Raw genomic sequence first — 26680 nt, 5'->3', positions numbered from 1 at the left:
ACCACTTTGGCTAGAAAACTTAATAGCAGACATCTGGAATGCCTGATACATCTTGAAAATGAACATAACCGCTATTTTTGTTTCCAGTCAACGATAAAAATAAACATTAACATGATATAGATGTGCCAGTCACAATATTATGTACACATGCCCTCCCCCGGATTGATACTAAGCCGCATTAAAAAAAGCTACAATTAATGTCACTGCATGTTACACGTTGGTGATATTGTTCCAAAGCCACAATTAGATGAAAAAATTGAAAATAAGAACCTTTTCTTGTTTCCCCTTAAACCAATTTGTATGTTGCAATGGCACCGTCTTTTTCGCAATTCAACTTTGTACTTACAGGTCCATGTTGACAAAAAGGTCACATGTATAATGTGGTGAACAAATAACACACGGTATTATTCATTTTATAGACATTTGAGCAGGCGTGAGCATGAAACGAGAAGGAATAACACTGGAGGCTCAGGTATCAACACAAGAGAGCAGTGTAGGGACCCATCCATCCATTTTCTACCGCTTATTCCCTTTCGGGGTTGCGGGGGCGCTGGCGCCTATCTCAGCTACAATCGGGCGGAAGGCGGGGTACACCCTGGACAAGTCGCCACCTCATCGCAGGGCCAACACAGATAGACAGACAACATTCACACTCACATTCACACACTAGGGCCAATGTTAGTGTTGCCAATCAACCTATCCCCAGGTGCATGTCTTTGGAAGTGGGAGGAAGCCGGAGTACCCGGAGGGAACCCACGCATTCACGGGGAGAACATGCAAACTCCACAAAGAAAGATCCCGAGCCTGGATTTGAACCCAGGACTGCAGGAACTTCGTATTGTGAGGCAGACGCACTAACCCCTCTGCCACCTGTAGGGACCATGAACTAAAAATGCCCACATTAGTACATCAGTCAATTTGTCTCGGTCAATCTGCCAATCCGTGAAAAAAATAAGCTTTCAGAAGAATCCAAAATTGTGTGCAAGCTTACGCCCAAATGCATGCCTTATTATTTGATGCACTGTTTCCAAAGTGTCCAACTTTTTAACATTATAGTCAGAAAAGGTCCCCTTTACTAGTGTATTTACAATTCTGTCTAACTACTGACTTTATTAGATAACTCCTATTTTGCCTGCAAATGATATGATCATGACTATTATTCCAGCTGTATCAAAAATGTTATCTTTTAGTTTGCAGTAGTGTACAACTACACCAAATTATACTGACAAGTGTTTTCTATTATCTTGTTTGCCTCATTAAGCTAATAAGAGGGACAGGATATTGATTCCAAAAGTGTTTTCTCTTTGATACAGTAGAGTTTACTGCCACAATAACATTACTCTGATGAAAACCCAAGATCTCACTTCAGTTAATGTCACAAGGAGGCAAAACAAATCCATGGGCAGACAGTAAATGCCTCACACTGAGTGGAATGTGACTTGATATTGTATTCCACCTTTTTATTTTAAAATCCCCAAAATGGGGTACATATTGGAGGTTGTATCTTGCCCCAAAAGAAGGGGTCTTCAAGAGTCTCCCGTCAAAATATTACAGATGGGTCCTCCTCTACTCTACTAAAAATTATTGTATGCTGCATATTTTGTTTTCTGCACATCCCAGACTGTTTACTTGCTATAGTACAAACAAATCAATTTGTCTTTAAATATAACTGAAGGTAACGTAGCATGTGTAATACATCTCCCTTTATTTTTCTTAAGGTGCTGCCCCTCAATTATTTTTCTGCTGGAAATAAACAAGTTTTTTTATTTAAAAAATAAAAAAAATTTTCTCATCTTGCTACGACATGCTCTTTGCCCCATAGGAAATTCCGTAGACCCCTAGCCCTTTACTTCCATAGCAGAACTAGCAAAACATGGTTAATGCTAATGCTAACAAAAGCGAGACATTTATTTCCAAAAAAACAAGGTGGCAGGGGGTGCTGGAGCCTATCAAAGCTGCACATGGGCGGAAGGTGGTGTACACCCTGGACAATTCACCACCTCATCGCAGGGCCAACACACACACACACACACACACACACACAATACAAACTTTTCGGTTGGCGCACCATGTAGAAAAACCAATTCATTTTGTACATTAAAGTTCCACAGTATGAACAAAGAATACTGATTATAGTCGCAACGGAGAGATAGGAGCATCATTATGTAAAAAGGCCTTAACCTACAGAACTTCTGTACCCACAAACTCTCTTTATAAAATCCAAACTTGGTTAAAGAACTTGAGTCCTCGTGTTTTTCCAGCTACCTCCCACATCCAAACCCATGTGCTTGTTCAAATCAGCTGGTGTAAATTTGCAACACTTGCCACACCCTGAACATTATAAAAACATAACTTTCGACAGCACCAACAGTTAGTCATCCATTGAATAATCTGAACAAGACCTTGTCCCTTTTCTCTCCACCAGAAACCACAGGAACAATTAAACTATATAGGTCTGGCTTATAGAGAAACGACTGAGAGAAGGGGGGCGCTGGATCATCCTGGTCATGCTGGAACACTCTGTTGACAGGACACACACACTACCCAACACAATACTGTAATTCTAGAGCTTGATGCACTACATCAGTGTTTTTCAACCACTGTGCTGTGCTGTGGCACACTAGGGTGGGAAATGATCTAATCTCACTTATTTGGGTTAAAAATATTTTTTGCAAACCAATAATTGTAGTCTGCAAATTATGTGTTGTTTTGAACGTCGGTGCTGTCTGGAGCTTGGCAGAGTAACCGTATATTCCTTTTCCATATCAGTAGGTGGCAGCCTGTAGCTAATTGCTTGGTAGATGTAGGAAACAGCGGGAGGCAGTATGGAGGTAAAAAGATGTATAATGCTTAAACCAAAAATAAACAAAAGGTGAGTACCCCTAAGAAAAAAGCATTGAAGCTTAGGGAAGGCTATGCAGAATAAAACTAAAACTGAACTAGCTACAAAGTAAACAAAAACAAAATGCTGGACAACAGCAAACACTTTCTGTGGAGCAAAGACGGCGTCCACAAAGTACATCTGTACATGACATGACAATTAACAATGTCCCCACAAAGAAGGATAAAAACAACTAAAATATTCTTGATCACTAAAACAAAGTAGATGCGAGAAATATCGCTCAAAAGGAAGACATGAAACTGCGACAGGAAAATACCAAAAAAAGAGAAAAATCCACCAAAATAGGAGCGCAAGACAAGAACTAAAGCACTACACACAGGAAAAAGGAAAACAACTGAAAATAAATCAGGGCGAGACGTATCAGGGCGTGACGTACCAGGTCGTGACAGTACACCTACTTTGAGACAAGAGCTATAGTGATGCATGGTTGGTTATGGTTTGAAGTCATATCCAACAATTGCGACAACTTTTTACTGTCAACTGAGTTTTGTTTTTTAATCATTTCTGCTGGTGGTGTGCCTCCGGATTTTTTCAACGCAAAAAATGTGCCTTGGCTCAAAAATTCCAATCATGGAAAAACAAACTTTATTTAAAAAAAACAAATGGACCACGACCTGTAACGCTAGCCTGTAGATCAGGGGTGTCCAAATGTTTTCCACTGAGGACCACACACGGAAAAATTAAACCATGTTTTGATATTTTTCGTTTTCAAACCATAACAAAATATATGGATTCTTTTTTTTTTTTTACCTTTAGGACTCTTAGGGACCATAGAGGGTCTCTGTCATTAACATGTTTTATAAGTCAAATTATTATTTTCATTTTTTATGTAACGCTTACAGTAAATCTCTATATCAACTTCAGGTTGATATAAAGTTAAAAAAAAAAGGTTTTATGCCTTTTTTGTCAAAGACAACTTTGTTTTTTATAGTAAAACTGAAATATTCAGTATTTCACCCATTGCCCAAAACATTCAGAAAGCAATGTTTGATCTGAATTAAAGTTAAAGTTAAAGTACCAATGATTGTCACACACGTACTAAAGGTGGCGAAATTATTCTCTACATTTGACCCATCACCCTTGATCACCCCCTGGGAGGTGAAGCTGCGCCCGGGAATCATTTATGGTGATTTAACCCCCAGTTCCAACCCTTAATGCTGAGTGCCAAGCAGGGAGGTAACGGGTCCCATTTTTATAGTCTTTGGTATGCCTCGGCCAGGATTTGAACTCACGACCTACCGATCTCAGGGCGAACACTCTAACTTGGAGCCCTAAAAAGATCAATAAAGCAGGACACCATTGATTTAGATGTATTAGTATTTCTGGGTAATCACAGTGAAAAAATAAATAAAATCCCACTAAATATCTTTGGGATCCAAAAGGTCCCCCACTCATAAAGTGATACATTTTTATTATTATTTGTTTTGCTTTCAACACTTAAATTACAAGATCAACTTCAGATATATCTGTCGATGTTATGTTTGAACTATTATTGTTTGTTTTATGCTCTTGTTTCTAAGAAAACACTGTTTTTATATGGCAACCACACAATATATGCACATAATATTTTCCACATAAAACATTATAAAGTGAAATATTTAAAGTAGATGGAGCTGTCACACCAAATTTCTTTCCCCCTACAAACACCTTCCCCCCGGAAGACATTTGGCGTGACAGCCCATCTAATGCCTGAAGGACCCCAATGAGGGTGGAAGGACCTTTAAGCAGCCCACACAGCTGCCTGTTTTAAAAGCATTATAATTGGCTGATTGTCATTGGTGAAAAATAACGGTGAGGAAAAAATGTTAGCATTCCAGCATGCTAACCTCTCAAGCTATTTTTGCTTCGCTATTTTTGCAACTGTAACCCTTAAGAGTCATATACCGCATTTCCTTGAATAGTCGCCGGGCATGTAATATACGCCTGCTTTAAATTACTGCCAGGTAAAACTCGCTCTCCATATTAATAAGCACATGCTTATTTTTACCGCCAGGTCAAATTCGTGACGTCACGAGAGACACTTCCCCTGTCGTCTTTATCGAAATGGCAGAGGAGTATTTATTTTATTTTACTATGTGTAAACCAGGGGTCTTGTTCCACAGCTATACAGATCACACTAATGGTTGTGATATAAAACAACTTTAACACTCTTACTAATATGTGCCACACTCTGTGAACCCACATTAAACAAGAATGACAAACACATTTCTGGAAAACATTGGTTCTGTAACACATTATAAACGCAACATAACACTTACCCAGAATGCAATGCATCCATGACTCTTGGCTATATTATACACGCTCTAGCACCAAACCCCGCCCCCCCCCCTCTCCGTGGGTCAGTTGAGGTGGGCGGGGTTAGGAGCGCGTGTATAATATAGCTAAGAGTCATGGATGCATGGCATTATGGGTAATTCTTATGTTGCGTTTATAATGTGTTACAGAGCCGATGTTCTCCAGAAATGTGTTTGGTGTGGGTTCACAGAGTGTGGCGCATATTAGTAAGGATGTTAAAGTTGTTTATATTACAACCATCAGTGTAAAAGGTATGGCTGTTGACCAACTATGCATGCAATCTCTTATGAGAAGCAGCGAAATGCATGCGTCCGGCCGGCATCCGGATAGCATAGTGTAAAAGTGGGCGCGATGACATGTTGTAGAGCAGTGGTCCCCAACCACCGGGCCGCGGCCGCAAAATAATTTTCTATAAATGTTTTATTTTTATCACACTCAATTTTTTACTGCATGCCATTGGTAAGCGCAGGGGTGAGAAGAAGTTTTAAAATTATTAGCGCCTGCTTACTTTTACCGCATGCCTTGAATAATCACTGGAGTGACAAGAGGTTTAAAATCAATTAGCGCCCCGGCGGCTATTCAAGGAAATACGATAACTTGGTATTATCACGCCCTCATTGGGGTCCTTCAGGTATTAGAGGGGCTGTAGGGGTTTTTTGTAGGGGGGAAGAAATTTGGTGTGACAGCGCCTTGAATAGGTCAATAATTCATTATAATTTTTTTATTTTTTTTAACTTTTATTTATTTTTTTAACATTGGCAATAAGAGCAAAATAAAGAAAGACAAAAGAAAAACAAACAGCCTGCATGGCAGCTTTGTGTCCAAATTGCAACTTTTCCCCTGTTAGATTTCACCTCATTCTACTTTTTTTTTGTGTTTTATTTTTGCAATAGCATTTCCAGAATGTGTGGCGGGCCACTAAACAATTAGCTGCGGGCCACAAATGGCCCCCGGGCCGGCACTTTGGACCCCCCCTGCTGTGGAGTTTCAATCCACAATAACAATAATGGACAAACATACTTGAGACTACTTTTCAAGGACATACCCAGCCGCCGCTTGTGACGCTTCTGTCATTGCGGTGAAATCCAGCTTGAGGAGAAGATTGCGGCGCTCAAGATGTGCTCCGCAGCTCCGCTACTTGTCCCAAAGAGAACGGATATCCGCCGTGGTTTCACCTGCAATCTAGCATAAAAAACACGTATTTTGAGGGGAGGGCACGACTGCGTCATTGTGTCATATGGTCTAACAAGTGGGTAAGCAAAGGTGACGGTTCCGGCGCATAAAAGACCGCAAAGTACTTTGAAGGGCTAACTACGACACATAAAAGGAACAAAATATGATAGTTTTCTGAATGTATTTGACAGAAGACGAACTCACTTGCTCGGCTTGTCAAGTCCACTTTGATTTAATCTTCATGCGCCCCCATGCCCAGCTGGTTATGCCTGAGCCGATGTCAAGTTTAATAGTTAGGAAAACAAACTTCCGGTTAGTTGTTTTAAAAATAAAAGCTCCATTGTCGCGTTGGTCGCCATATTAAATGGAACATTTTCAAGTAACCTAGCTTCAATCGAGTAATATAGAGTAACAAGGACAACATCAGTTGTTTATATCACTCCTCAAGAAATATAACAGAATATCACCTGACGGAACTTTTATATTGGGTAACAATAATGCTGCTTGGAGCGACTGTTCAAATCTAACTTGATGGAGCTTTCTTATATCCCGCCTTTGTCAGCAGATCCCACGTCAATCATTCTCAGTGGGAAATCACTTTGAGCCGGGTGGAGTTTGCATCGCCTTACCGTCTTAAATATTAAACATGTTTACAACAGTTAACTATTGTAATAATACCGTTTTTTAAATGTTTTATTTTTATTCAACAACAACCAAAAAAAGCCTATTGGCAACACTTAAATTGGCCCTAGTGTGTGGATGTGAGTGTGAATGTTGTCTGCGATGAGGTGGCGACCTGTCCAGGGTGTACACCGCCTTCCGCACCAGCACCCCCCGCGACACCAAAGGGAATAAGCGGTAGAAAAATGGATGAATGGATGGATGGAAAAAAGCCTTAATCATTAATGATGATGAGATTTTACAATGAACCTGGTATTTTTTCCCGGCATGCTTTATACCTGGGGTCACCAACGCGGTGACCGCGGGCACCAGGTAGCCCGTAGAGACCAGATGAGTAGCCCGCTGGCCTGTTCTAAAAATAGCGCAAATAGCAGCACCTACCAGTGATCTGCCTCTATTGCTTAAATTGTATTTATTTTTAGCAAGCTGGTCTCGCTAATTCTCGACATTTTTAATTCTAAGAGAGACAAAACTCAAATATAATTTGAAAATCCAAGAAAATATTTTAAAAACTTGGTCTACACTTGTTTAAATAAATTCATTTATTTTTTTACTATGCTTCTTATAACTTTCAGAAAGACCATTTTAGAGAAAAATACAACCTTAAAAATGATTTTAGGATTTTTAAACACATACCTTTTTACCTTTTAAATTGCTTCCTCTTCTTTCCTGACAATTTAAATAAATGTTCTAGTAAATTTATTTTTTTTATTGTAAAGAATACATTTTAATTTAATTCTTCATTTTAGCTTCTGTTTTTTCGATAAAGAATATTTTTGAAATATTTCTTCAAACTTATTATGATTAAAATTCCCAAAAAATATTCTGGCAAATCTAGAAAATCTTTAGAATCAAATTTAAATCTTATTTCAAAGTCTTTTGAATTTATTTAAACATTTTTGTTCTGGAAAATCTAGAAGAAATAATGATTTGTCTTTGTTAGAAATATAGCTTGGTCCACTTTGTTAGATATTCTAACAAAATGCAGATTGGATTTTAACCTATTTAAAACATGTCATCAAAATTCTAAAATTAATTTTAATCAAGAAAAATGACTTATTTATTTTAATTTTTTCAAAAATATTCGAATTAGCTAGTTTTTCTCATTTTTTTCCGGCTGAATTTTGAATTTTAAAGAGTCGAAATTGAAGATAAACTCAAAATTTAATTTTAATTTTTTTCCTGTTTTCTCCTCTTTTAAACCGTTCAATTAAGTGTTTTTTGTCATCATTAACTCTCTACAAAAAACCTTCCGTAAAAGGAAAAAAAATGTACGACGGAATGACGGACAGAAATACCCATTTTTTAATATATATATATAGATTTATTTATTAAAGGTAAATTGAGCAAATTGGCTATTTCTGGCAATTTTTTTTAAGTGTATCAAACTGGTAGCCCTTCGCATTAATCAGTACCCAAGAAGTAGCTCTTGGTTTCGAAAAGGTTGGTGACCCCTGCCTTATACCTTCCTACAATCTCAAATTGAGCATGCATGTACAAGCAAAATTATTATCCACCACTAGAGGCTACTGTTACTCTAGTAAACTACATACCATGCCTTGTGCATGCACTACTTAGCAGCATGACAAAAGATATGCAGGTCAGACAAAAAAAAATTCTTAGAATATGGGCATTTCTTCTTACAACAGTTTTATTACATGAGCTTGCCATTCTGTCCTCAATAGAGTCACTGTTGTGTTGGAGCCCCATCTCAGGTAACCTTCGTGAAGAGGCAGGGTGCACTTTTGACAACAACTGAGTTGGACTCTCTATTTTATGACTCTAATGCATGTTTTTGGGATGTAGAAGAAAGCCAGTCGGACATGCAAACTCTGCACACGTTCAAACCCAGATTGTCACTCTGAATCACTCTTTCGTTATAATCCTGCAGTCCCGATTTACTGTCTGATACTTTCCAAATGTGTCACACATTTACCCTTTAAATGCAAAGAGAGTGTAAGAATGTTTTGATGGACTAACCCTTCCTGTTGCACCCTTGATAAGAATCTTATGAGTTGCACAAAATAAGCACTTCTGTTTCTGTATGCATGTTAAGAAGGGGATGGGTCAGTATCTAATGTCATTTGAAATTATAGCATAATAAAGACGTGAACGGAGCACCGAAGACCTTTTACCATGTCAGGTAAAATTTTAGCACAGATCATTTGGAACAATCATTCTGAAGAAATCTGTCTAATAATTTTGTGTTGAGCTGTGAAATAGTTTGGGGACAGGGTCACATTGAATACTTGTTACTGGCTTTTTGAATAAATAAGGTAATTGAAATAGATGTATAATCGTTATAGCAAATAAACCTGACGGACATATAATTCTGCACTATTTTGAATCCATTATGTGAATACTGACATGCAAACTTTAGTAAACAGACATTTGCATAAATAGTCCATAGAAAACACAAAAGGGTTATTTATTCTCACTGGAAAAAAAGGTTCTCTGTATTTTCTTATCCCAGTGATTACAGTGAATATACAATGCATGTGAAATTTTTTCACATTTTGTTATGTTATAGCCGTATTCCAGAATGGAATACATTAATTTTTTTCCTCAGAATTCAAAAGACAATACCCCATAAGGAGTACATATATATACATATATCTATCTATATATATATATATATATATATATATATATATATATATATATATGTATATATATATATATATAGATAGATATATTTATATATATATATACTCCTTATGGGGTATTGTCTTTTGAATTCTGAGGAAAAAAATTATATGTATATGTATATATATATATATATATATATATATATATATATATTATTTTTTGGTCATTTATTCACATCATTTTCTGTTGTGAACTTCCCCAAAAGTGTCTGTCATTGTAAATAGGTTCCGCTCTATTATTATTATTACAAGACCCTTTTGTTTCCCTGGGGGGTGATTTGGCGTTGCACCTGTGTGACCAGCTTCAGTGAGCCCTGACTCCTGCAGCTGTGGAGAGAGATACTGTGGACTGTATGTGACGCCCTTTTCTTTTTGTCCCTATGAAAAAGCTGGTGAATAATTCTTCCTCAACTCGAATCCTGTGTGTGCATCACGAAAAAAAGACAACGCAGAACAGTGAGTGTTACATAATATATATATATATATATATATATATATATATATATACTTTGTCTTTTTTAACTTAAATTGTGCTAAGTATTCACAGCCTTTGCTTAAAACTTTGTTGTTTAGACTTACACTTAGACTCAGACTTCCTTTGTCATTCAAATTTGAACTTTACAGATAGGAACAAAATGATTTTGCATTCACTGGTTGTAGTGCAGGATAAAAGAGCAATAAGGTGCGGAGTGATTGCATTTACAAAAGAAGGTGCAGATTATAAATAGATATATTTACTGTATATGCATCCATGTTTACTGATGTAAGTTGTATTGTTTTTATAGTCCAGTGGGCTAATCTGTTTTTTGGGGGGGAGTTGAGGGGATTGTTATGATGCGTCCAAGAATCTTATGGCCTGAGGGAAGAAGCTGTTACAGAACCTGGAGGTTCTGCTATGGAGGCTGCGGAAGCTCTTTCTAGAGTCTAGCAGTGCCACAAGCTTGGCACACAGAGCATCTTTGGGCGGTTTCGCTGATTGTTCTTTGCCCACTCCTCTTTGCCCATTCCTCTTTGCAGCACCTCAAGCTCCACTAGATTTGATTGGAAGTGTTGTTTTTGTAATTGCTGCCAAAGGTGCATCAACAAAGTATTGAGCAAAGGCTGTGAATACTTATGTACATGTGATATTTTTTTTTGTTTTGTTTCTAAATTTGCAAAAAAATTAACTTTTAACATTGTCAATATGGGGTATTGTTTTTGGAATTTTGAAAACAATTGAATTTATTCCATTTTGGAACAAGGCTGTATGTAACAACAAAATGTGAAAAAAGTGGTGCCGTGAACACGTTCCTGATGCATCCATCCATTCATTTTCTACCGCTTATTCCCCTTTGGGGTCGCTGGTCCCTATCAGCTACAATCGGGCGGAAGGCGGGTTATACCCTGGATAGGCATTCCAGGCTAAATACAATCTGCTTTGTTATACTCCTTTTTGGATATATTGACTTGTGAAAGTGTAAATTTAATGTTATTTTAATGTAACTTTGCCTTGCGTGTTTGAAATAAACTAGACCATCAGCATTACCAGATAATCAGATTACTGGGCAGACTCACAATTGATTAGATGTGCTTCAGTATAATTTACATACATGATACCACTTTAAAAATAATGATTACTACGGTATTTATAACGATTGTTCCATAAAAAGTAGGAGTGACAAATTTAATGCGTTAACTCATGCTATTGATTACAAAACAATAATGTTTAAATACTGATTAATCACACAATTTAATTTAAACACAAATACTCAACCCATACACAAATGTATGGGTTGTAATACAGTCTGAGATCAGGTCAATGCATACCTTAGTGCAAAGATGAGTGATGTCAACTGTTATGCCAGCTGGCAAAGTTCACTTCCAAATAAACCCTAGCCGGACATTAGATCCAACTGTTTTAAAAATACTAAAACAAATTAATCATTCAAGTATGACATTCTGACGATAAAATTGCTTATGTGTCAAAATATTGATATCTTTTTTTTTTAAGTCAATGTAAATTACGCACGCAAGTAGTTAACTGATTAATCACAAATAATTATAAAGAAAAAATGTGACTCATCTGTTGTAAAAATTTAACCGTTTGACAGCACTGGTAAAAAATATACTTAAAATGTCAAGACTTGGACTATGGGATGGTTTGTTTTTCCGATACAACGGAAAGTTGGCACGAGCAAGGTGTGAATGAAGGTACACATTTATTTCTTTTACTAACAAACTACAAACAAAGGAAGCAAACAAAAGGTGCGCACGAGGGCGGAAGTACAAAACTTGGCTATGAAACAAAAACTAGCAATATGGCATGACTATGGACAAAACAAAACCAAAACTCAACAACTGACATAAAAAAACCTACGCGGCATGGCCAGAATGATAAAACAGGCATGGCATGGCATGAAGGAAGTTGAGGTAAATTTGCAAGGCTGACCACCTGGCAACAACAGGTTTAAATAATACAGGTGATTAGTGCAAACAGGTGTGAGACATGAGGACAGGGGCGTGACATGAGGACAAGGTGAAAACTAATGAGTTGCTTTGGTAACAAAACAAAAAAGGAAGTGCAAAAAAAGGAACTGATTGTCAAAAAAACAAAACCAAACATGACCAAAACAAAACATGATTCCATAGACGTGACATAAAACAATAAATACATTGACACAAGTCACTAGTCAGAGGTCACAGATGACTTCAGAGGGGATCCAGAAGCTTAAGATAAAATAGGAAAAGCAATGTATTTTTAAGCCTGTTAAGACAGTTTAAGTTATTCAAGTTGTTCAAAGGGGACTTATAATGAATTTTGTGTTTTTTGACTTACAAATGTTGTGACAATGCTGGATATGCGTGCCAAACACTGCCAAAGCATCAAATCATAAGCCTATTGGCGCACACAGTTTTAAATGCCTTTGTGGGGTTTTGCAGTCTGGGGAGGGGCTTCTCCCCATCAAGCTCAGGAAACACAAAAAGGTCGGCTAGAGTATTTAAAAAGTTTATTTTTGACCGTGTTCGGTAAAACATTTTAGATATATATTTAAACAGTTTACATTTTCAAAATATAAATTATGTTAATTTTGGAGCAGGTGGTGTATGGTTTAATTTGCAATCTGAGAACGCCTCTGGAATCGAACCTCGTGCAGACAGACTCAAAAAACAGATTATAAATGTAACTAGAGCAAAATTTACACCAAAGCAAAAACCAATAGACATTATCTCGACTAAAATAAAGAGTTTTGAATGTATATTAAAATCATCATACAGTAGGTCGGTTTTAAGGACAAAATCCATTTAAATTGTGTATAATTATCTATTATCAATCTATTAGACAAGGAATAGATTGCCAGAGCCACCCCAATATACAAGAGTGGTGACAAAACAAAACCAGAGAATTACCGTCCAATTAGTATTTTACCCATTGTTTCAAAAATTGCAGAGAAATGTGTTGCTGTGCAACTAACTGAATATCTAAAAAATAGTCAGACCTCACTCCATCCAATGCTGTTTGGGTTTAGGAAGTATCACTCCACAGAGACAGCCACTTGTTATTTTCTGGAAAATTTAAAACATCTACAAGGCGCGCGGTTTTGTGGGTGCTCTGTTCCTTCCTTTGACAAAAACAATCATAAGGTATTTGCTAAACTAACCCATTTTAATTTCTCTAACAGTATCCTCGGCTGGATAAAATCATACCTGTCGGGCAGAAAACAAGCAATGCAAATTGTTAACTCACAATCTACCTTTCTTGCATGCACAGCTGGTGTTCCACAAGGCTCAGTACTGGGACCAATTGTATTCAGTCTATATGTCAATAATATACATGATGTGTGTAGAGCTGTAAATGTACAGTTATATGCTGATGACACCGTTTTGTATGTTCATGCAAAAACAAAATGTGAAGCCGATGCAGTTCTCTCTGGTGCCATATTGCCAGTGTCCCACTGGCTCCAAGACTCTTGTCTGCATCTCAACACTAAAAAAACAGTCTATGTTTTTCTCTTGGCAGACAGCGAATGGTGAACAACCATCTCTGCTAGTCAACAGTGTTGGGACTAACGCGCTACAAAGTAACTGTAACTTTGCTGTAACGCCGTTATTTTCGGCGTTAACTAGTAGTCTAACACTTTATTTTTTATATTCAGTAACTCAGTTACCGTTACTACATGATGCGTTACTGGGTTATTTTACGTTTTTTTTAATGTAGTATCGGCTAGAAACAGAAGATCTTAGTGTGTTTTATTGGAGAATCGCAGTGTTGTCCTTCTGAATCTTCTTATGCGACAAGGGAGAGAAGAGGCGGGCTCTGTGTGTGTCTGGGTGTGGCCGTGGGGAGGGGGGAGGGGGGGTGTGTCTGTGTTTACTAACAAGACATCAATGCGGAGCCGCAGTCGAGTTTCTTAACATGGAGATATTCTCACTACTTTTCTTTTGTCGAGCACAAAGAAAATACAATTTTTGTTAAATGTAAGTTGTGTCTTGGATCAAATATCCTATCTACTGCCCAAAACAGCAGTTCAAATCTGCTGAAACAGCTACAAAAGCAACATACTTTGACGAAGCTAGTAAAGAGAGATACAGACTCCGATGGCACTTCACCTCCACCTAAGGATTTTAACGGAGGCACTGCTAGCCAGGACAACGTTGATAGAGCCATTGCAGCGTATGTGGTAAAAGACATGCAGGCTATTTCTACAGTGAAGTCACCCGCTTTCAGGCAGCTAAATAGCGTAATAGCCGGCGTCAAACGGCAAATAACACGGAAAACATTTTCACGTACCTGGACAGTGACCACATAAACATGGAAAGCGAGCTAAAGAAAATACTCCAAACTCTGCCTCTGCTCATCATTCAGCACTCACACTGTCAAATCTCTTATATACTGTTGCTCTTTCATTCTAGACTTCTTTAGTGTTTGATTATCACATCACTCTAAATGTATAGATCATAAAGTTCACAAACATAAAGAGGAATCCTAGTGGGCCAGGCCAATATTTCCTTATCTCTCAACAAAAACTGGGGAAATGCGTAGGGTTTTCTGGGCTTCAGTACAGTGTTGATCTCCTGAGGACATGATTTTATTTCACAATTCCTTGAGAGAAAAAAAAAATGCCTGGTTAGGCGTGTGTATATCAGTTTGTGTGCTGTATATAGTGACATGACATATAATTATGTCATGTGTGCCTTCCTTGGGTGAAGCCAGGTTTACAGCTATGTTGTGACATGTTGTTATCATGCGGTTTGTTACTTATGTGTGTTATGTTGCAGCTATTTAAAATTGTTTTGTCAATTTGTTCTGGCCTGAAATAAATTGGCCCTTTGAAACATATATTTGTCTTTGTGTGTTGTATGTAGACCACATTGCTTAGCAGAGTTCAGTGGTGCAAATGCATTTAAGTTCATCAACAGATTGTATTATAAAAAAAAAAAAAAAAATGTAACTAAATATTTATTTTTCCCAGTAACGCAATACTTTTTGGTGTTAGTAACTGAGTTATTAAATGAGTTACTTCTGAAATAAAGTAACTAGTAACTGTAACTAGTTACTGGTTTTCAGTATTAAACCCAACATTGCTAGTCAATAGTGAGAGATTAGATGTGGTAAAACAATTTAAATGTCTTGGTGTATTCTTTGATTCCAACTTAAATTTCAAGCAGCATGTTAAGAAAATTGAACATATAATTAAGTGTAATCAGTACAATTTCAAACACATTAGACCTTGGCAAAGGTATATGCATGCCATGATATTAAGCCACATAAACTACTGCTATCCATCTTGGTCCCATACCTCAGAGCAGTGGTTCTCAACCTTTTTTCAGTGATGTACCCCTGTGAACATTTTTTTAATTCAAGTACCCCCTAATCACAGCAAAGCATTTTTGGTTGAAAAAAAGAGATAAAGAAGTAAAATACAGCACTATGTAATCAGTTTCTGATTTATTAAATTATATAACAGTGAAAAATATTGCTCATTTGTAGTGGTCATTCTTGAACTATTTGGAAAAAAAGATATAAAAATAATTAAAAAACTTGTTGAAAAATAAACAAGTGATTCAATTATAAATAAAGATTTCTACACATAGAAGTAATCATCAACTTAAAGTGCCCTCTTTGGGGATTGTGATAGAGATCCATCTGGATTCATGAACTTAATTCTAAACATTTCTTCACAAAAAAAGAAATCTTTAACATCAATATTTATGGAACATGTCCACAGAAAGTCTAGCTGTCAACACTAATTATTGCATTGTTGTATTTTTTTTCTCCCCGGTTTATGAACTTACATTCATATTTTGTTGGAAGTATTATTCAATAAATATATTTATAAAATGATTTTTGAATTGTTGCTATTTTTAAAATATTTTTTTAAAATCTCATGTGCCCCTTGGAATTCCTTCAAGTACTCCCAGGGGTACGCGTACGCCCATTGGAGAACCACTGCCTCAGAGAATATCCTGAAGCCACTAAAGTCTCTCTTCAAGAGAACACTAAACATTCTAGACAAAAAGCCTCTAAAGTATCGTTATTGTAACATTTTAAGTACAATATTTTTGATTTTGATTATTATCAGATATTCTGCTTTCCTTATCTTTAGAAGAGTCCTATATAAACTTTCTCCGCCCCCGTTGATGGATTCTATTAATAAAAAAATTGCAGTCAAGTAAACATTAGAGCAGTGTGACCTAGGACACTGCAACATACAAAGGCGCAGGACTAAATTTGGCCAAATAGTGGGGTCTATCAGAGGCATACAGTTATGGAACAGGCTGCCAGCCCAAGTCAGAAACTGTGACACCTATTTAACATTTAAAACTGCACAGAAACTGTGGTTGAAAACTAATCAGACATGTACACACAATTAGATTATTCACTTGTTTTTTTGTTTTGTTTGTTGTTTTATTTTTTGTTCATGGTCTGTGCTTCTGTTATGCTTGTAATGGGTAATGTCTTGTGATTTATGTATTGTTTTGTATCATGACCTGTTGAATGTTTACTGTATTAACCTGCCTTAGGACAACGGATGAAAATTAGCTATTGTGCTAACTGTAGCATATTTACATTGTTGCTCTATGTTGATGAATATGCATTGTCCTAATTCAAATAAATAAATAAATAAATTGAATAAGGAGCTTTACGGTGTTGTTAGTTTTTAATGGAGTTGGAATTTTCAAATATTGTGTCTGCAGAGACTACTGTCACAATGAACGAGACAAAGGAATATATTTACCCGGACTACAATGACGACTCTTTTAGTCCTTGCGCCCTCGGTAGCGAGTTGGACTTCTACATCATGTTGATCACTGTTCTGTACTGTTTGGTTTTCATTTTGGGCTTCATCGGTAAGTGTCAGATTTGCTATCACATCTACAATATCAATGTTCTTTATACTAAGTTTAATTCTTCCTTGAAGGCAATGCTCTGGTGGTGAGCGTCCTGGTGAGATACCGCTACCAAGCCACCTTGACAGACATCTGCCTTGTCAACTTGGCTGTGTCTGACCTGCTCTTCATCGCCACACTGCCACTCCACATCCACAACGCTCTGGTCAAAGAATGGACCCACGGTGGATTCTGGTGCCATTTTTCTGGTGGCTCCAAGAGCACTGGCTTCTTCTGCAGCATCTTCATCCTGGTTGTCATGACAGTGGACCGCTACGTAGTCATTTTACACAGCGCAAAGGTGGCAAAGTATCGCACCGTGGGAACAGGGGTCGCTCTCACGGTGGTTGTGTGGTTGCTGAGCTTGTGTATCTCCATGCCTGCTTTTATTTTCACCAAAGCGACAGATGATTCTCACGGGATCGGTTGCGGTTACAACCCAGACAACAAGGTCTGGAATGTGTACAACATCTTAGCAAATAGTGTTGTGGGTCTGGTGCTTCCCTTGCTGGTGATGGTGCTGTGCTACTCCAGGATCATCCCTGTCTTGATGAGGATGAGGAGCTCAAAGAAGCACCGAATTGTCAAGCTGATAGTTGCTATCGTGGTTGTCTTCTTCCTTTTATGGACACCATATAATATTTCAGTTTTTCTTAACTTCCTGCAGTCTGATTTGGACTTGCTGAACGACTGCAACTCGAGTAATAATTTAACACTGTTACTGGTATTTAGCGAGCCCCTTGCATTATCACACTGCTGCTTGAATCCCATCATATATGCTTTTCTGGGGCAGAAGTTTATGAGGCGCTGCAAGCTGCTGCTGAGGCAATGCATCTCTGGGATGACACCTTCCCGCAGGGATTCAGATAATTTTGCCAAAAAGAGCTCAGTGGTGGTCAGGTCCTCTGAATCCAGTTTGGTTATGTAGCTGCTAGTACTTCAATGCCCTTTATCTACCTACCAACCTAGCTACATACACATTAGAGGTGCGGCAAAAAAAATCGCGATTATAGTTTCTTCCAATTCTTAGTCAATTCCTAAATTTAATCATCTATTTTTTTAGGAATAGATTTTTAAAAAAAACCTGTTGTTATCTTACTCAGCCTAAAGCTTATTCTTTGATAATAGATTATTGAACTGAAAATGCTAGTCAACAATAAAACACATATTTATAAAGCTAATCTTATTAAATCTGAAATGTGCTGGCATTACTTCAGATAAGATGAAATATTAAATTTGTGGTATTAAATTGAATATCCTCATTTTCTATTCCCTGACGAGCAAGGAAACCTGTGAAACAGACTTGAAGGGAAGAAAAAGCCTGTTTTTTCCTGACCTAACATACCGTATATTCTGCTCTACCCAGGTATTGAGCACTGTATAACGGATAAACCACAGAAACCTCAACTATATATATATACATATATATACATATATATATATATATATATATATATATATATATATATATATATATATATATATATATATACATATATATCCATTTTCTACCGCTTACTCCCTTTGGGGTCGCTGGTCCCTATCTCAGCTACAATTGGGCGGAAGGCGGAGTATACCCTGGACAAGTCGCCCTCCTCATCGCAGTATATATATATATATATATATATATATATATATATATATATATATATATATATATATATGTATATATACAAACCCAGTTTCCATATGAGTTGGGAAATTGTCTTAGATGTAAATATAAACGGAATACAATGATTTGCAAATCATTTTCAACCCATATTCAGTTGATTATGCTACAAAGACGACATATTTGATGTTCAAACTGATAAACAATTTTTAATTTTTTTTTGCGAATAATCATTAACTTTAGAATTTGATGCCAGCAACACGTGACAAAGAAGTTGGGAAAGGTGGCAATAAATACTGATAAAGTTGAGGAATGCTCATCAAACACTTATATGGAACATCCCACAGGTATGCAGGCTAATTGGGAACAGGTGGGTGCCATGATCGGGTATAAAAGCAGTTTCCATGAAATGCTAAGTAATTCACAAACATGGATGGGGTGAAGGTCACCACTTTGTAAGCAAATTGTCAAACAGTTTTAGAACAACGTTTTTCAATGAGCTATAGCAAGGAATTTAGGGATTTTACCATCTACGGTCCGTAAAATCATCAAAAAGTTCAGAGAATCTGGAGAAATCACTGCACGTAAGCGATGATATTACGGACTTTTGATCTCTCAGGCGGTACTGCATCAAAAACCGACATCAGTGTGTAAAGGATATCACCACATGGGCTCAGGACCACTTTATAAAAACACTTTCAGTAACTACAGTTGGTAGCTACATCTGTAAGTGCAAGCTAAAACTCTACTATGCAACGCCAAACCCATGTATCAACAATATCCTGAAACACCATTGGCTTGATTGGGCCCGAGCTCACGTAAGATGGACTGATGCAAAGTGGAAAGGTGTTCTGTGGTCTGACAAGTTCACATTTGAAATTATATTTGGAGACAGAGGACGTGGTGTCCTCCAGAACAAAGAGGAAAATAACCATCCGGATTGTTATAGGCGCAAAGTTCAAAAGCCAGCATCTGTGATGGTATGAGGCTGTATTATTGCCCAAGGCATGGGTAATTTACACATCTGTGAAGGCACCATTAATGCTGAAAGGTCCATACAGGTTTTGGAGCAACATATGCTGCCATCCAAGCAACGATATCATGGACGCCCCTGCTTATTTCAGCAAGACAAGTGTTACAACAGCGGGGCTTCGTAAAAATAGAGTGCGGGTACCTTCCTGGCCCGCCTGCGTTCCAGACCTGTCTCCCATCGAAAATGTGTGGCGCATTATGAAGCGTAAAATACGACAGCGGAGACCCCGGACTGTTGAACGAGTGAAGCTCTACATAAAACAAGAATGGGAAAGAATTATACTTTCAAAGCTTCAACAATTAGTTTCCTCAGTTCTCAAACGTTTATTGAGTGTTGTTAAAAGAAAAAGTAATGTAACACAGTGGTGAACATGTCCTTTCCCAACTACTTTGGCACATGTTGCAGCCATGAAATTCTAAGTTAATTATTATTTGAAAAAAAATAAAGTTTATGAGTTTGAACATCACATATCTTGTCTTTGTAGTGCATTCAATTGAATATGGGTTGAAAAGGATCTGCAAATAATTGTATTCCGTTTATATTTATATCTAACACAATTTGCTAACTTATATGGAAACTGGGTTTGTGTGTGTGTATATATATATATATATATATATATATATATATATATATATATATATATATATATATATATATATATATATATATATATATATTGGCTTCACGGTGGAAAAGGGGTTAGTGAGTAGTCTGGGGTTCAATCCCGGGCTCGGGATCTTTCTGTGTGGAGTTTGCATGTTCTCTACGTGAATGCGTGGGTTCCCTCCGATTACTCCGGCTTCCTCCCACCTCCCAAGACATGCACCCGGGGATAGGTTGATTGGCAACACTAAATTGGCCCCAGTGTGTGAATGTGAGTGTGAATGTTGTCTGTCTCTCTGTGTTGGCCCTGCGATGAGGTGGCGACTTGTCCAGGGTGTACACCGCCTTCCGCCAAGATTGGAGCTGAGATAGGCACCAGCGCCCCCTGCGACCCCAAAGGTAATATGCGCTAGAAAATGGATGGATATATATATATTTTTTTTGTTGTTGAGAAAAACTATCACAAATACGTATGTAATAATAAGAAAAACAAAATATCAATCCAATCATTCTAGTATTGCATAGTGGTATCGATATTATCAACATTTGGATTCTATCACTCCTACTTACATTGAAGCTTTAGCAGTTACAGCAGCTTCTTGTATAGTCCTGCTCACTGTGTGTGTGTGTGTGTGTGTAGCATGCTTAGCCATTCCTTTTTCTTGTAGTCCCCCAGTGATAATGCTGCTTGGAAGAAACTTTATTTTTCCGCGATGGTGTTGACGATTGGTATTTTAGAAGCGTCTTCGCAGTGTGGCTAGATGACGCATTTGTTATAGATCGCTCTCAAATTTAAGACAGTGTTCTGGCAAGACAAGCGCCCTCCTAGAATTCATGCAACTCGTGCATGTGCGTATTGTACATGTAACAAGTAATCCAGAAATGTTATTGTATCTTCCTGAGCGTACATCACTTTTAAAGAAATCCTTCACATGAGTACGATCTAGTCATGTATACACTGGGACACAGCTGTTGTCAGAACCCATGATCAGGTTTAGGACATCTCTCTCATGAAAAAAAAACCATGGAAGTGTACAACTTCTTTGTGTGTGGCTGGGTCAACAAAATTGTTATCAAAACTCTCCCGAATGAATATGCATCGTTTTTCCTCGGGTAAGGTTGCATTTAATGATTTAACGTCACGTCGAAATAAGCCATGTTTGTTGCTCTTGCATGTGCTGTTTACAAGTAGCGTGTTTTTCCCCATCTTCATCAAATTGTAACTATTGATGTCAACATTGTGTACATGATGAAAGCTTCATTTATAATTGTTGCCTTCGGTAAGATTTTTACTTTTAAGTTTTGCTTACATTTTCTTTTTATTTAGACTCGCCAAGTCGTTGCTTTTCGAAACACTCGTAGCAAACATGTGTTTAGGAAATATAAATACTATCAAAAAAATTACATCAAATAAACCTTTAACTAAGTGATCACTGCAAACTCATGCGTTCTTCGACTATGCTCTCTTGGACTGGAGTGTGAGCTGCTTTGCTTGTCGTTTTTTCCATCAATTCCGCCCTTTTTGATAATCCCTCGAGGAACTGTGTTTCTTTTTGTACGGCAGAAAACAACAAAAGTATAGGACATTTTTACTTCAAGAAAGGCTAAATGGCGCCCAGTACCCGTTGAGAACAGAGCTAGCTTTGACCACCACCAGCATTCATTGGGCGGGACATGATCCGAACGTGACGCCAGTTACATCCCAGAAATACTCAGCAAGCGTCCTCTGCAGTGGACATGTGGCTTTGCATATAACAGGGTGAATTTTCTTCCAACCCTGACAAAAGACACAGACCAAAGACAAGAGCCCACTGCAGAGAAAGCAAGTTAAGTAATACAAACAACCATCCATAATTCACACCTATGGACAATTTCTATTTTCCAAATAATGTGCATACACGTACATGTGAGAAGAATTTCAGACAAGCACTGGGAGAATGAAAATGATTTTGATTGTTGATTATTCATACATATTTTTGTTTCACAAAGTATTCAATTGTAGCAATAAAATGGTTTTCAAAAGTGCTGTAATACTGTTTTGTGCTTTTTACCCACTAATCCTATTTGGGAGCTGCATTACCAGAGGTGGGCACAAGTCATTGTTTAGCAAGTCACAAGTAAGTATCAAGTCTTTGCCATCAAGTCTCGAGTCAAGACAGGAAAGTCCCGAGTCAAGTCCAAAGTCAAGACTGGAAAGTCTCAAGTCAAGTCCCAAGTCCTGCATTTTGAGTTTTGAGTCCTTTCAAGTCCTTTTACCCAAAGACAAATATATTTACACGGATTGTATATGCTTTTAAAGGCCTACTGAAATGAGATTTTCTTATTCAAACGGGGATAGCAGGTCCATTCTATGTGTCATACTTGATCATTTTGCGATATTGCCATATTTTTGCTGAAAGGATTTAGTAGAGAACATCGACGAAAAACTTCGCAATTTTTGGTGCTGATAAAAAAAAGCCTTGCCTGTACCGGAAGTAGCAGACGATATGCGCGTGACGTCACGGGTTGTGGAGCTCCTCACATCTGAACATTGTTTACAATCATGGCCACCAGCAGCGAGAGAGATTCGGACCGAGAAAGAGACGATTTTCCCATTAATTTGAGCAAGGATGAAAGATTCGTGGATGAGGAAAGTGAGAGTGAAGGACTAGAAAAAAGACTATACAGTGGGAGCGATTCAGATGTTATTAGACAAATTTACTATAATAATTCTGGAAAATCCCTTATCTGCTTATTGTGTTACTAGTGTTTTAGGGAGATTATATGGACATACCTGTACAACCTGGAGGTCGGCCCCGCACCTTTCTTCAGCACCAGTTGACGGGTGGTGGCGATGCCCAGCTCTGCCCTTCGCAAGGGACCCTCTTCGAAACACGATGTTTCAAAATGATCGCTGCATAATACACTGTACTTTGTGTGTGTGGTCCAATCCAACCGTGTCCGCTTGACCGCTCTGTTCCATAGTAAAGCTTCACCGTCATCTTTCGGGAATGTAATCAATGAAACACCGGCTGTGTTTGTGTTGCTAAAGGCGGCCGTAATACACTGCTTCCCACCTAGAGCTTTCTTCTTTGACATCTCCATTATTCATTGAACAAATTGCAAAAGATTCAGCAACACAGATGTCCAGAATACTGTGAAATCGTCACGCGCACGCGTCATCATACCGCAACGTTTCAGCAGGATACTTCGGTGTGAAATTTAAAATTGCAATTTAGTAAACTAACCCGGCCGTATTGGCATGCGTTGCAATGTTAATATTTCATCATTGATCATCATCATCATCGGCGATCACTCGAGACGAGTAAGATTGTCCTCCTGTCGGTGGGTCTGGTCATCTGTGGGTCCTCAGGTGGCTGCAGAAGCCGATCCTGGATCCGCAGACCTTATCGTTGCCTCTTGGTTTCTGCGGCACGGTGGAGGTCCTTCTCTGGGTGAGTTGTGCCTTCATGGACCATCTTGCTCCACATGTTCCTCTGGTGGGCTACCTCCTCCCAGTTGCTGAGGCTGAAGTGACACTTTCTCAGGTGGATTTTGATGTTATCCTTGTACCTTTTCTTCTGCCCTCCTTGGGTACGTTTTCCTTCCTTTAGCTGACCATACAGCATTTGCACCGGCACACCCGATGCGGTGGTGAATCTCTGCGTCTATGACAGCTCCTGTAGAGAGAAGGCTGCCAAGGTAGGCGAATTGATCCACATTATCCAGGATGTTGTCTCCCACATGAATTGTGGGGGGAGGTGGGAGTGTGTCAGGAGCTGGTTGGTATAGGATTTGGGTCTTTTTTATGTTTATGTCAAGTCCCAGGAGTCTGTAGGCTCTGGCAAAGGCGTTTAAGATGTCCTGGAGGTCCGCTTCGGAGTGTGCAACTAGGGCATTGTCATCCACATACTGGAGCTCCATGATAGAGGATGTGAACACCTTGCTTTTTGCCCTGAATCTGTTGATGTTAAATAGCCCTCCCTCAGTTCTGTATATGAGCTTGACTCCCTCAGGTAGGTTCTGGCTGGTGAGGTGGAGGATGGTGGAAATGAGGATGGCGAACAGGGTTGGTGCGATGATGCAGCCCTGCTTAACACCAGTGTCTACTTTGAAAGGAGATGTCTCCAATCCACCATTGCCGACTACGGTTGCCGTCATGTCATCATGGAGTAGTCACAAGATCTTTAAATACTTGTCTGGGCATCCAATCTTGGAGAGAACACACCAGAGGGCAGTTCTGTTTATGGAGTCAAAGCCCTTTGTGAGGTCAATGAACGCCATGTACAAAGGTAGATGTTGCTCCCGACATTTTTCCTGCAGTTGACGAGCTGTAAAAATCATGTCGGAGGTCCGGCTGGCCGGACGAAAGCCACACTGCGATTCTGGTAGGGTGTTCTCTGACAGAGGCAGTAGCCGGTTGGCCAATATACGAGCCAGCACTTTGCCCGTTGTTGACAGGAGGGAGATACCCCTGTAGTTGCCACAGTCGGCCTTGTCTCCATTCTTGAAGATGGTAACAACCAGGGCATCCCTAAGCTCAGCCGGTATTTCCTCTTCATCCCAGATTTTACCCAACAGGCTATGGATGTGACACAGGAGTTTTGGTCCTCCTTGCTTGAGGATTTCTGCTGGAATCCCATCTGGTCCAGAGGCCTTGTTGTTGCTCAGTTTCCTCGCAGCATCCAGGACCTCATTTTCGGTTGGGGGGGTGACCCAACTGCTCCATGATGGGACACTGAGGGATCTGGTTGATGGTTTCGAGCTCGACTGTGGTTTTTCGGTTCAGGAGTTCTTGGAAGTGTTCTTGCCATCTGGAACTGATACCAACATTGTCCTTCAGCAAGGTTTGTCCATCTTTGGAGCGGAGAGGGTTTAGGCCTCGATAGCAGGGCCCATACACGGCCTTGGTGGCGTTACAGAAACCCCTGGTGACTCCCAAGTCTGCAAGTCTCTGGATTTCCAGGGCCTTCTCCAACCACCACTGGTTCTTCAACTCTCGTACTCTGCTTTGGACAAGTGCCTTTGCCTTGGAGTGGGCCTCCCTTTTGGCCATGCAGCTGATGTCATTTTGCCAATTGCAGAAGGCTTTCCTTTTGGCGTCAATTAGATGTTGTATTTCAACATCGTTGTCGTCGAACCAGTCTTGATATTTCCTGGTCTTGTAGCCAAAGGTGTCTCTGCTGGTCTCAAGAAGTGTGGTTTTGAAAGCCCTCCAGTGTTCCTCCACACCCTCTGGGTATTCTTCAGGGAGCCTCTCAAGTAGGGTGTCTTGAAAGAGTTGCACCCTGTTTGTGTCTCCCAGGCTGTCGAGGTTGAATTTTGGGCGAAGATGTTTCCTTTGTGTTCTCCTTTTCTGCCGCAGCTTGATGTTCATGGTGGAGCGGATGAGGCGGTGGTCAGTCCAGGATTCATCCGCGCTGATCATGGCCCTGGTGATGTTGACATCTTTGCGATCTCTGGCCCTGACTATCACATAATCAATGAGATGTCAGCACTTTGATCGGGGATGCATCCATGAGGTTTTGTAACGGTTTTTCTGACGGAACAAGGTGTTTGTGATCACAAGCTCGTGTTCAGCACATTTAGATGATAGGAGTATTCCATTGGAGTTTACATTCCCAACACCCTCTTTGCCCAAGGTGTGTGTTGGGTAATGGTGAGTCCTTCCTTCAGGAGAACGCCTGTGCGTGGAATCTTATAAAGTGGGGATGCAGCCACTACACTGTCCTTGACAAAGGGAGGGCAAAGGTCCAATGGCATGGACACCAAGACAATTGGGGATCCATCTTTGCTGCAGCCTTCTTCCGCCTTTGTGACCGTTGTGGAGCTTTCTCCGCTGCCATCATCCGCCCACTCCGCCGTTGAGGACTTTTTGGGCCGCTCTTCGTCTGGAACCTCACCCTCGACCTTACCGCCATGGTTGAACCTACCAGGAGCTTAAGCTCTAGACGGCATCGCTCTCAGGTTCATTGGAACACGCAAGGCTCTCCACCACGACAATGTGGCGACCCGAGGAGAACCTCATCATTGATATATAAACTATCACACTGCGTGGTCGGTAGTAGTGGGTTTCAGTAGGCCTTTAAAACGCTGTACTTATTTGTTAAAACAAATCCATTTGAAATTGTAGGAAAAAAAATAGTGCTGACATTACACTTCATAATAGCACTATTAAACAGTCATTTTAAACATTTAACTTGTTCCTTTACAGAATAAACACATTTGAAAATACAAGTACAACTGTACTTATTTGCACACAAGTGTTAACATTGTATTTCCATGGCATATTGCATTGTACCCAGTACCACAGCAGTTTCTGTCCTGTTCTTACCTTATCTCATTGAACTCATTTCATACTCTATGTGTTTTTATGTGTGCGTACACAT

General features: G+C 39.1%; 2 protein-coding genes across 6 annotated transcripts in view; one reads left to right on the top strand and one right to left on the bottom strand.

Annotated features, from left to right (window-relative positions):
• Positions 1–6683, bottom strand: part of cobl (cordon-bleu WH2 repeat protein) — a 111186-nt gene extending 104503 nt beyond the window's left edge. For all 5 annotated transcript variants that reach the window (XM_061916212.1, XM_061916213.1, XM_061916217.1 and 2 more), the window contains exons 1-2: positions 6575–6683; positions 6243–6379 (exon numbers count right to left, since the gene is read on the bottom strand). In XM_061916212.1, the coding sequence (XP_061772196.1) occupies positions 6243–6271 (29 nt within the window). In that variant the 5' untranslated portion in view covers positions 6272–6379; positions 6575–6683. The remainder of the gene's footprint in view (positions 1–6242; positions 6380–6574) is intronic.
• A 2459-nt stretch (positions 6684–9142) lies between these two features.
• On the top strand, positions 9143–18466 carry LOC133561445 (C-C chemokine receptor type 2-like). The gene is made up of 4 exons (XM_061914737.1): positions 9143–9194; positions 10089–10155; positions 16876–17028; positions 17100–18466. Exons 3-4 carry the CDS (start codon positions 16890–16892, stop codon positions 17993–17995), a joined length of 1035 nt encoding a protein of 344 aa, XP_061770721.1. The 5' UTR covers positions 9143–9194; positions 10089–10155; positions 16876–16889; the 3' UTR covers positions 17996–18466.
• Positions 18467–26680: the final 8214 nt, after the last annotated feature.

This window comes from Nerophis ophidion, linkage group LG11 (genome assembly GCF_033978795.1).
Source record: "Nerophis ophidion isolate RoL-2023_Sa linkage group LG11, RoL_Noph_v1.0, whole genome shotgun sequence".
NCBI classification, from domain to species: domain Eukaryota; kingdom Metazoa; phylum Chordata; class Actinopteri; order Syngnathiformes; family Syngnathidae; genus Nerophis; species Nerophis ophidion.
Note: the sequence above shows the minus strand (reverse complement) of the source record. Positions and strands in the feature narration are given on the sequence as shown.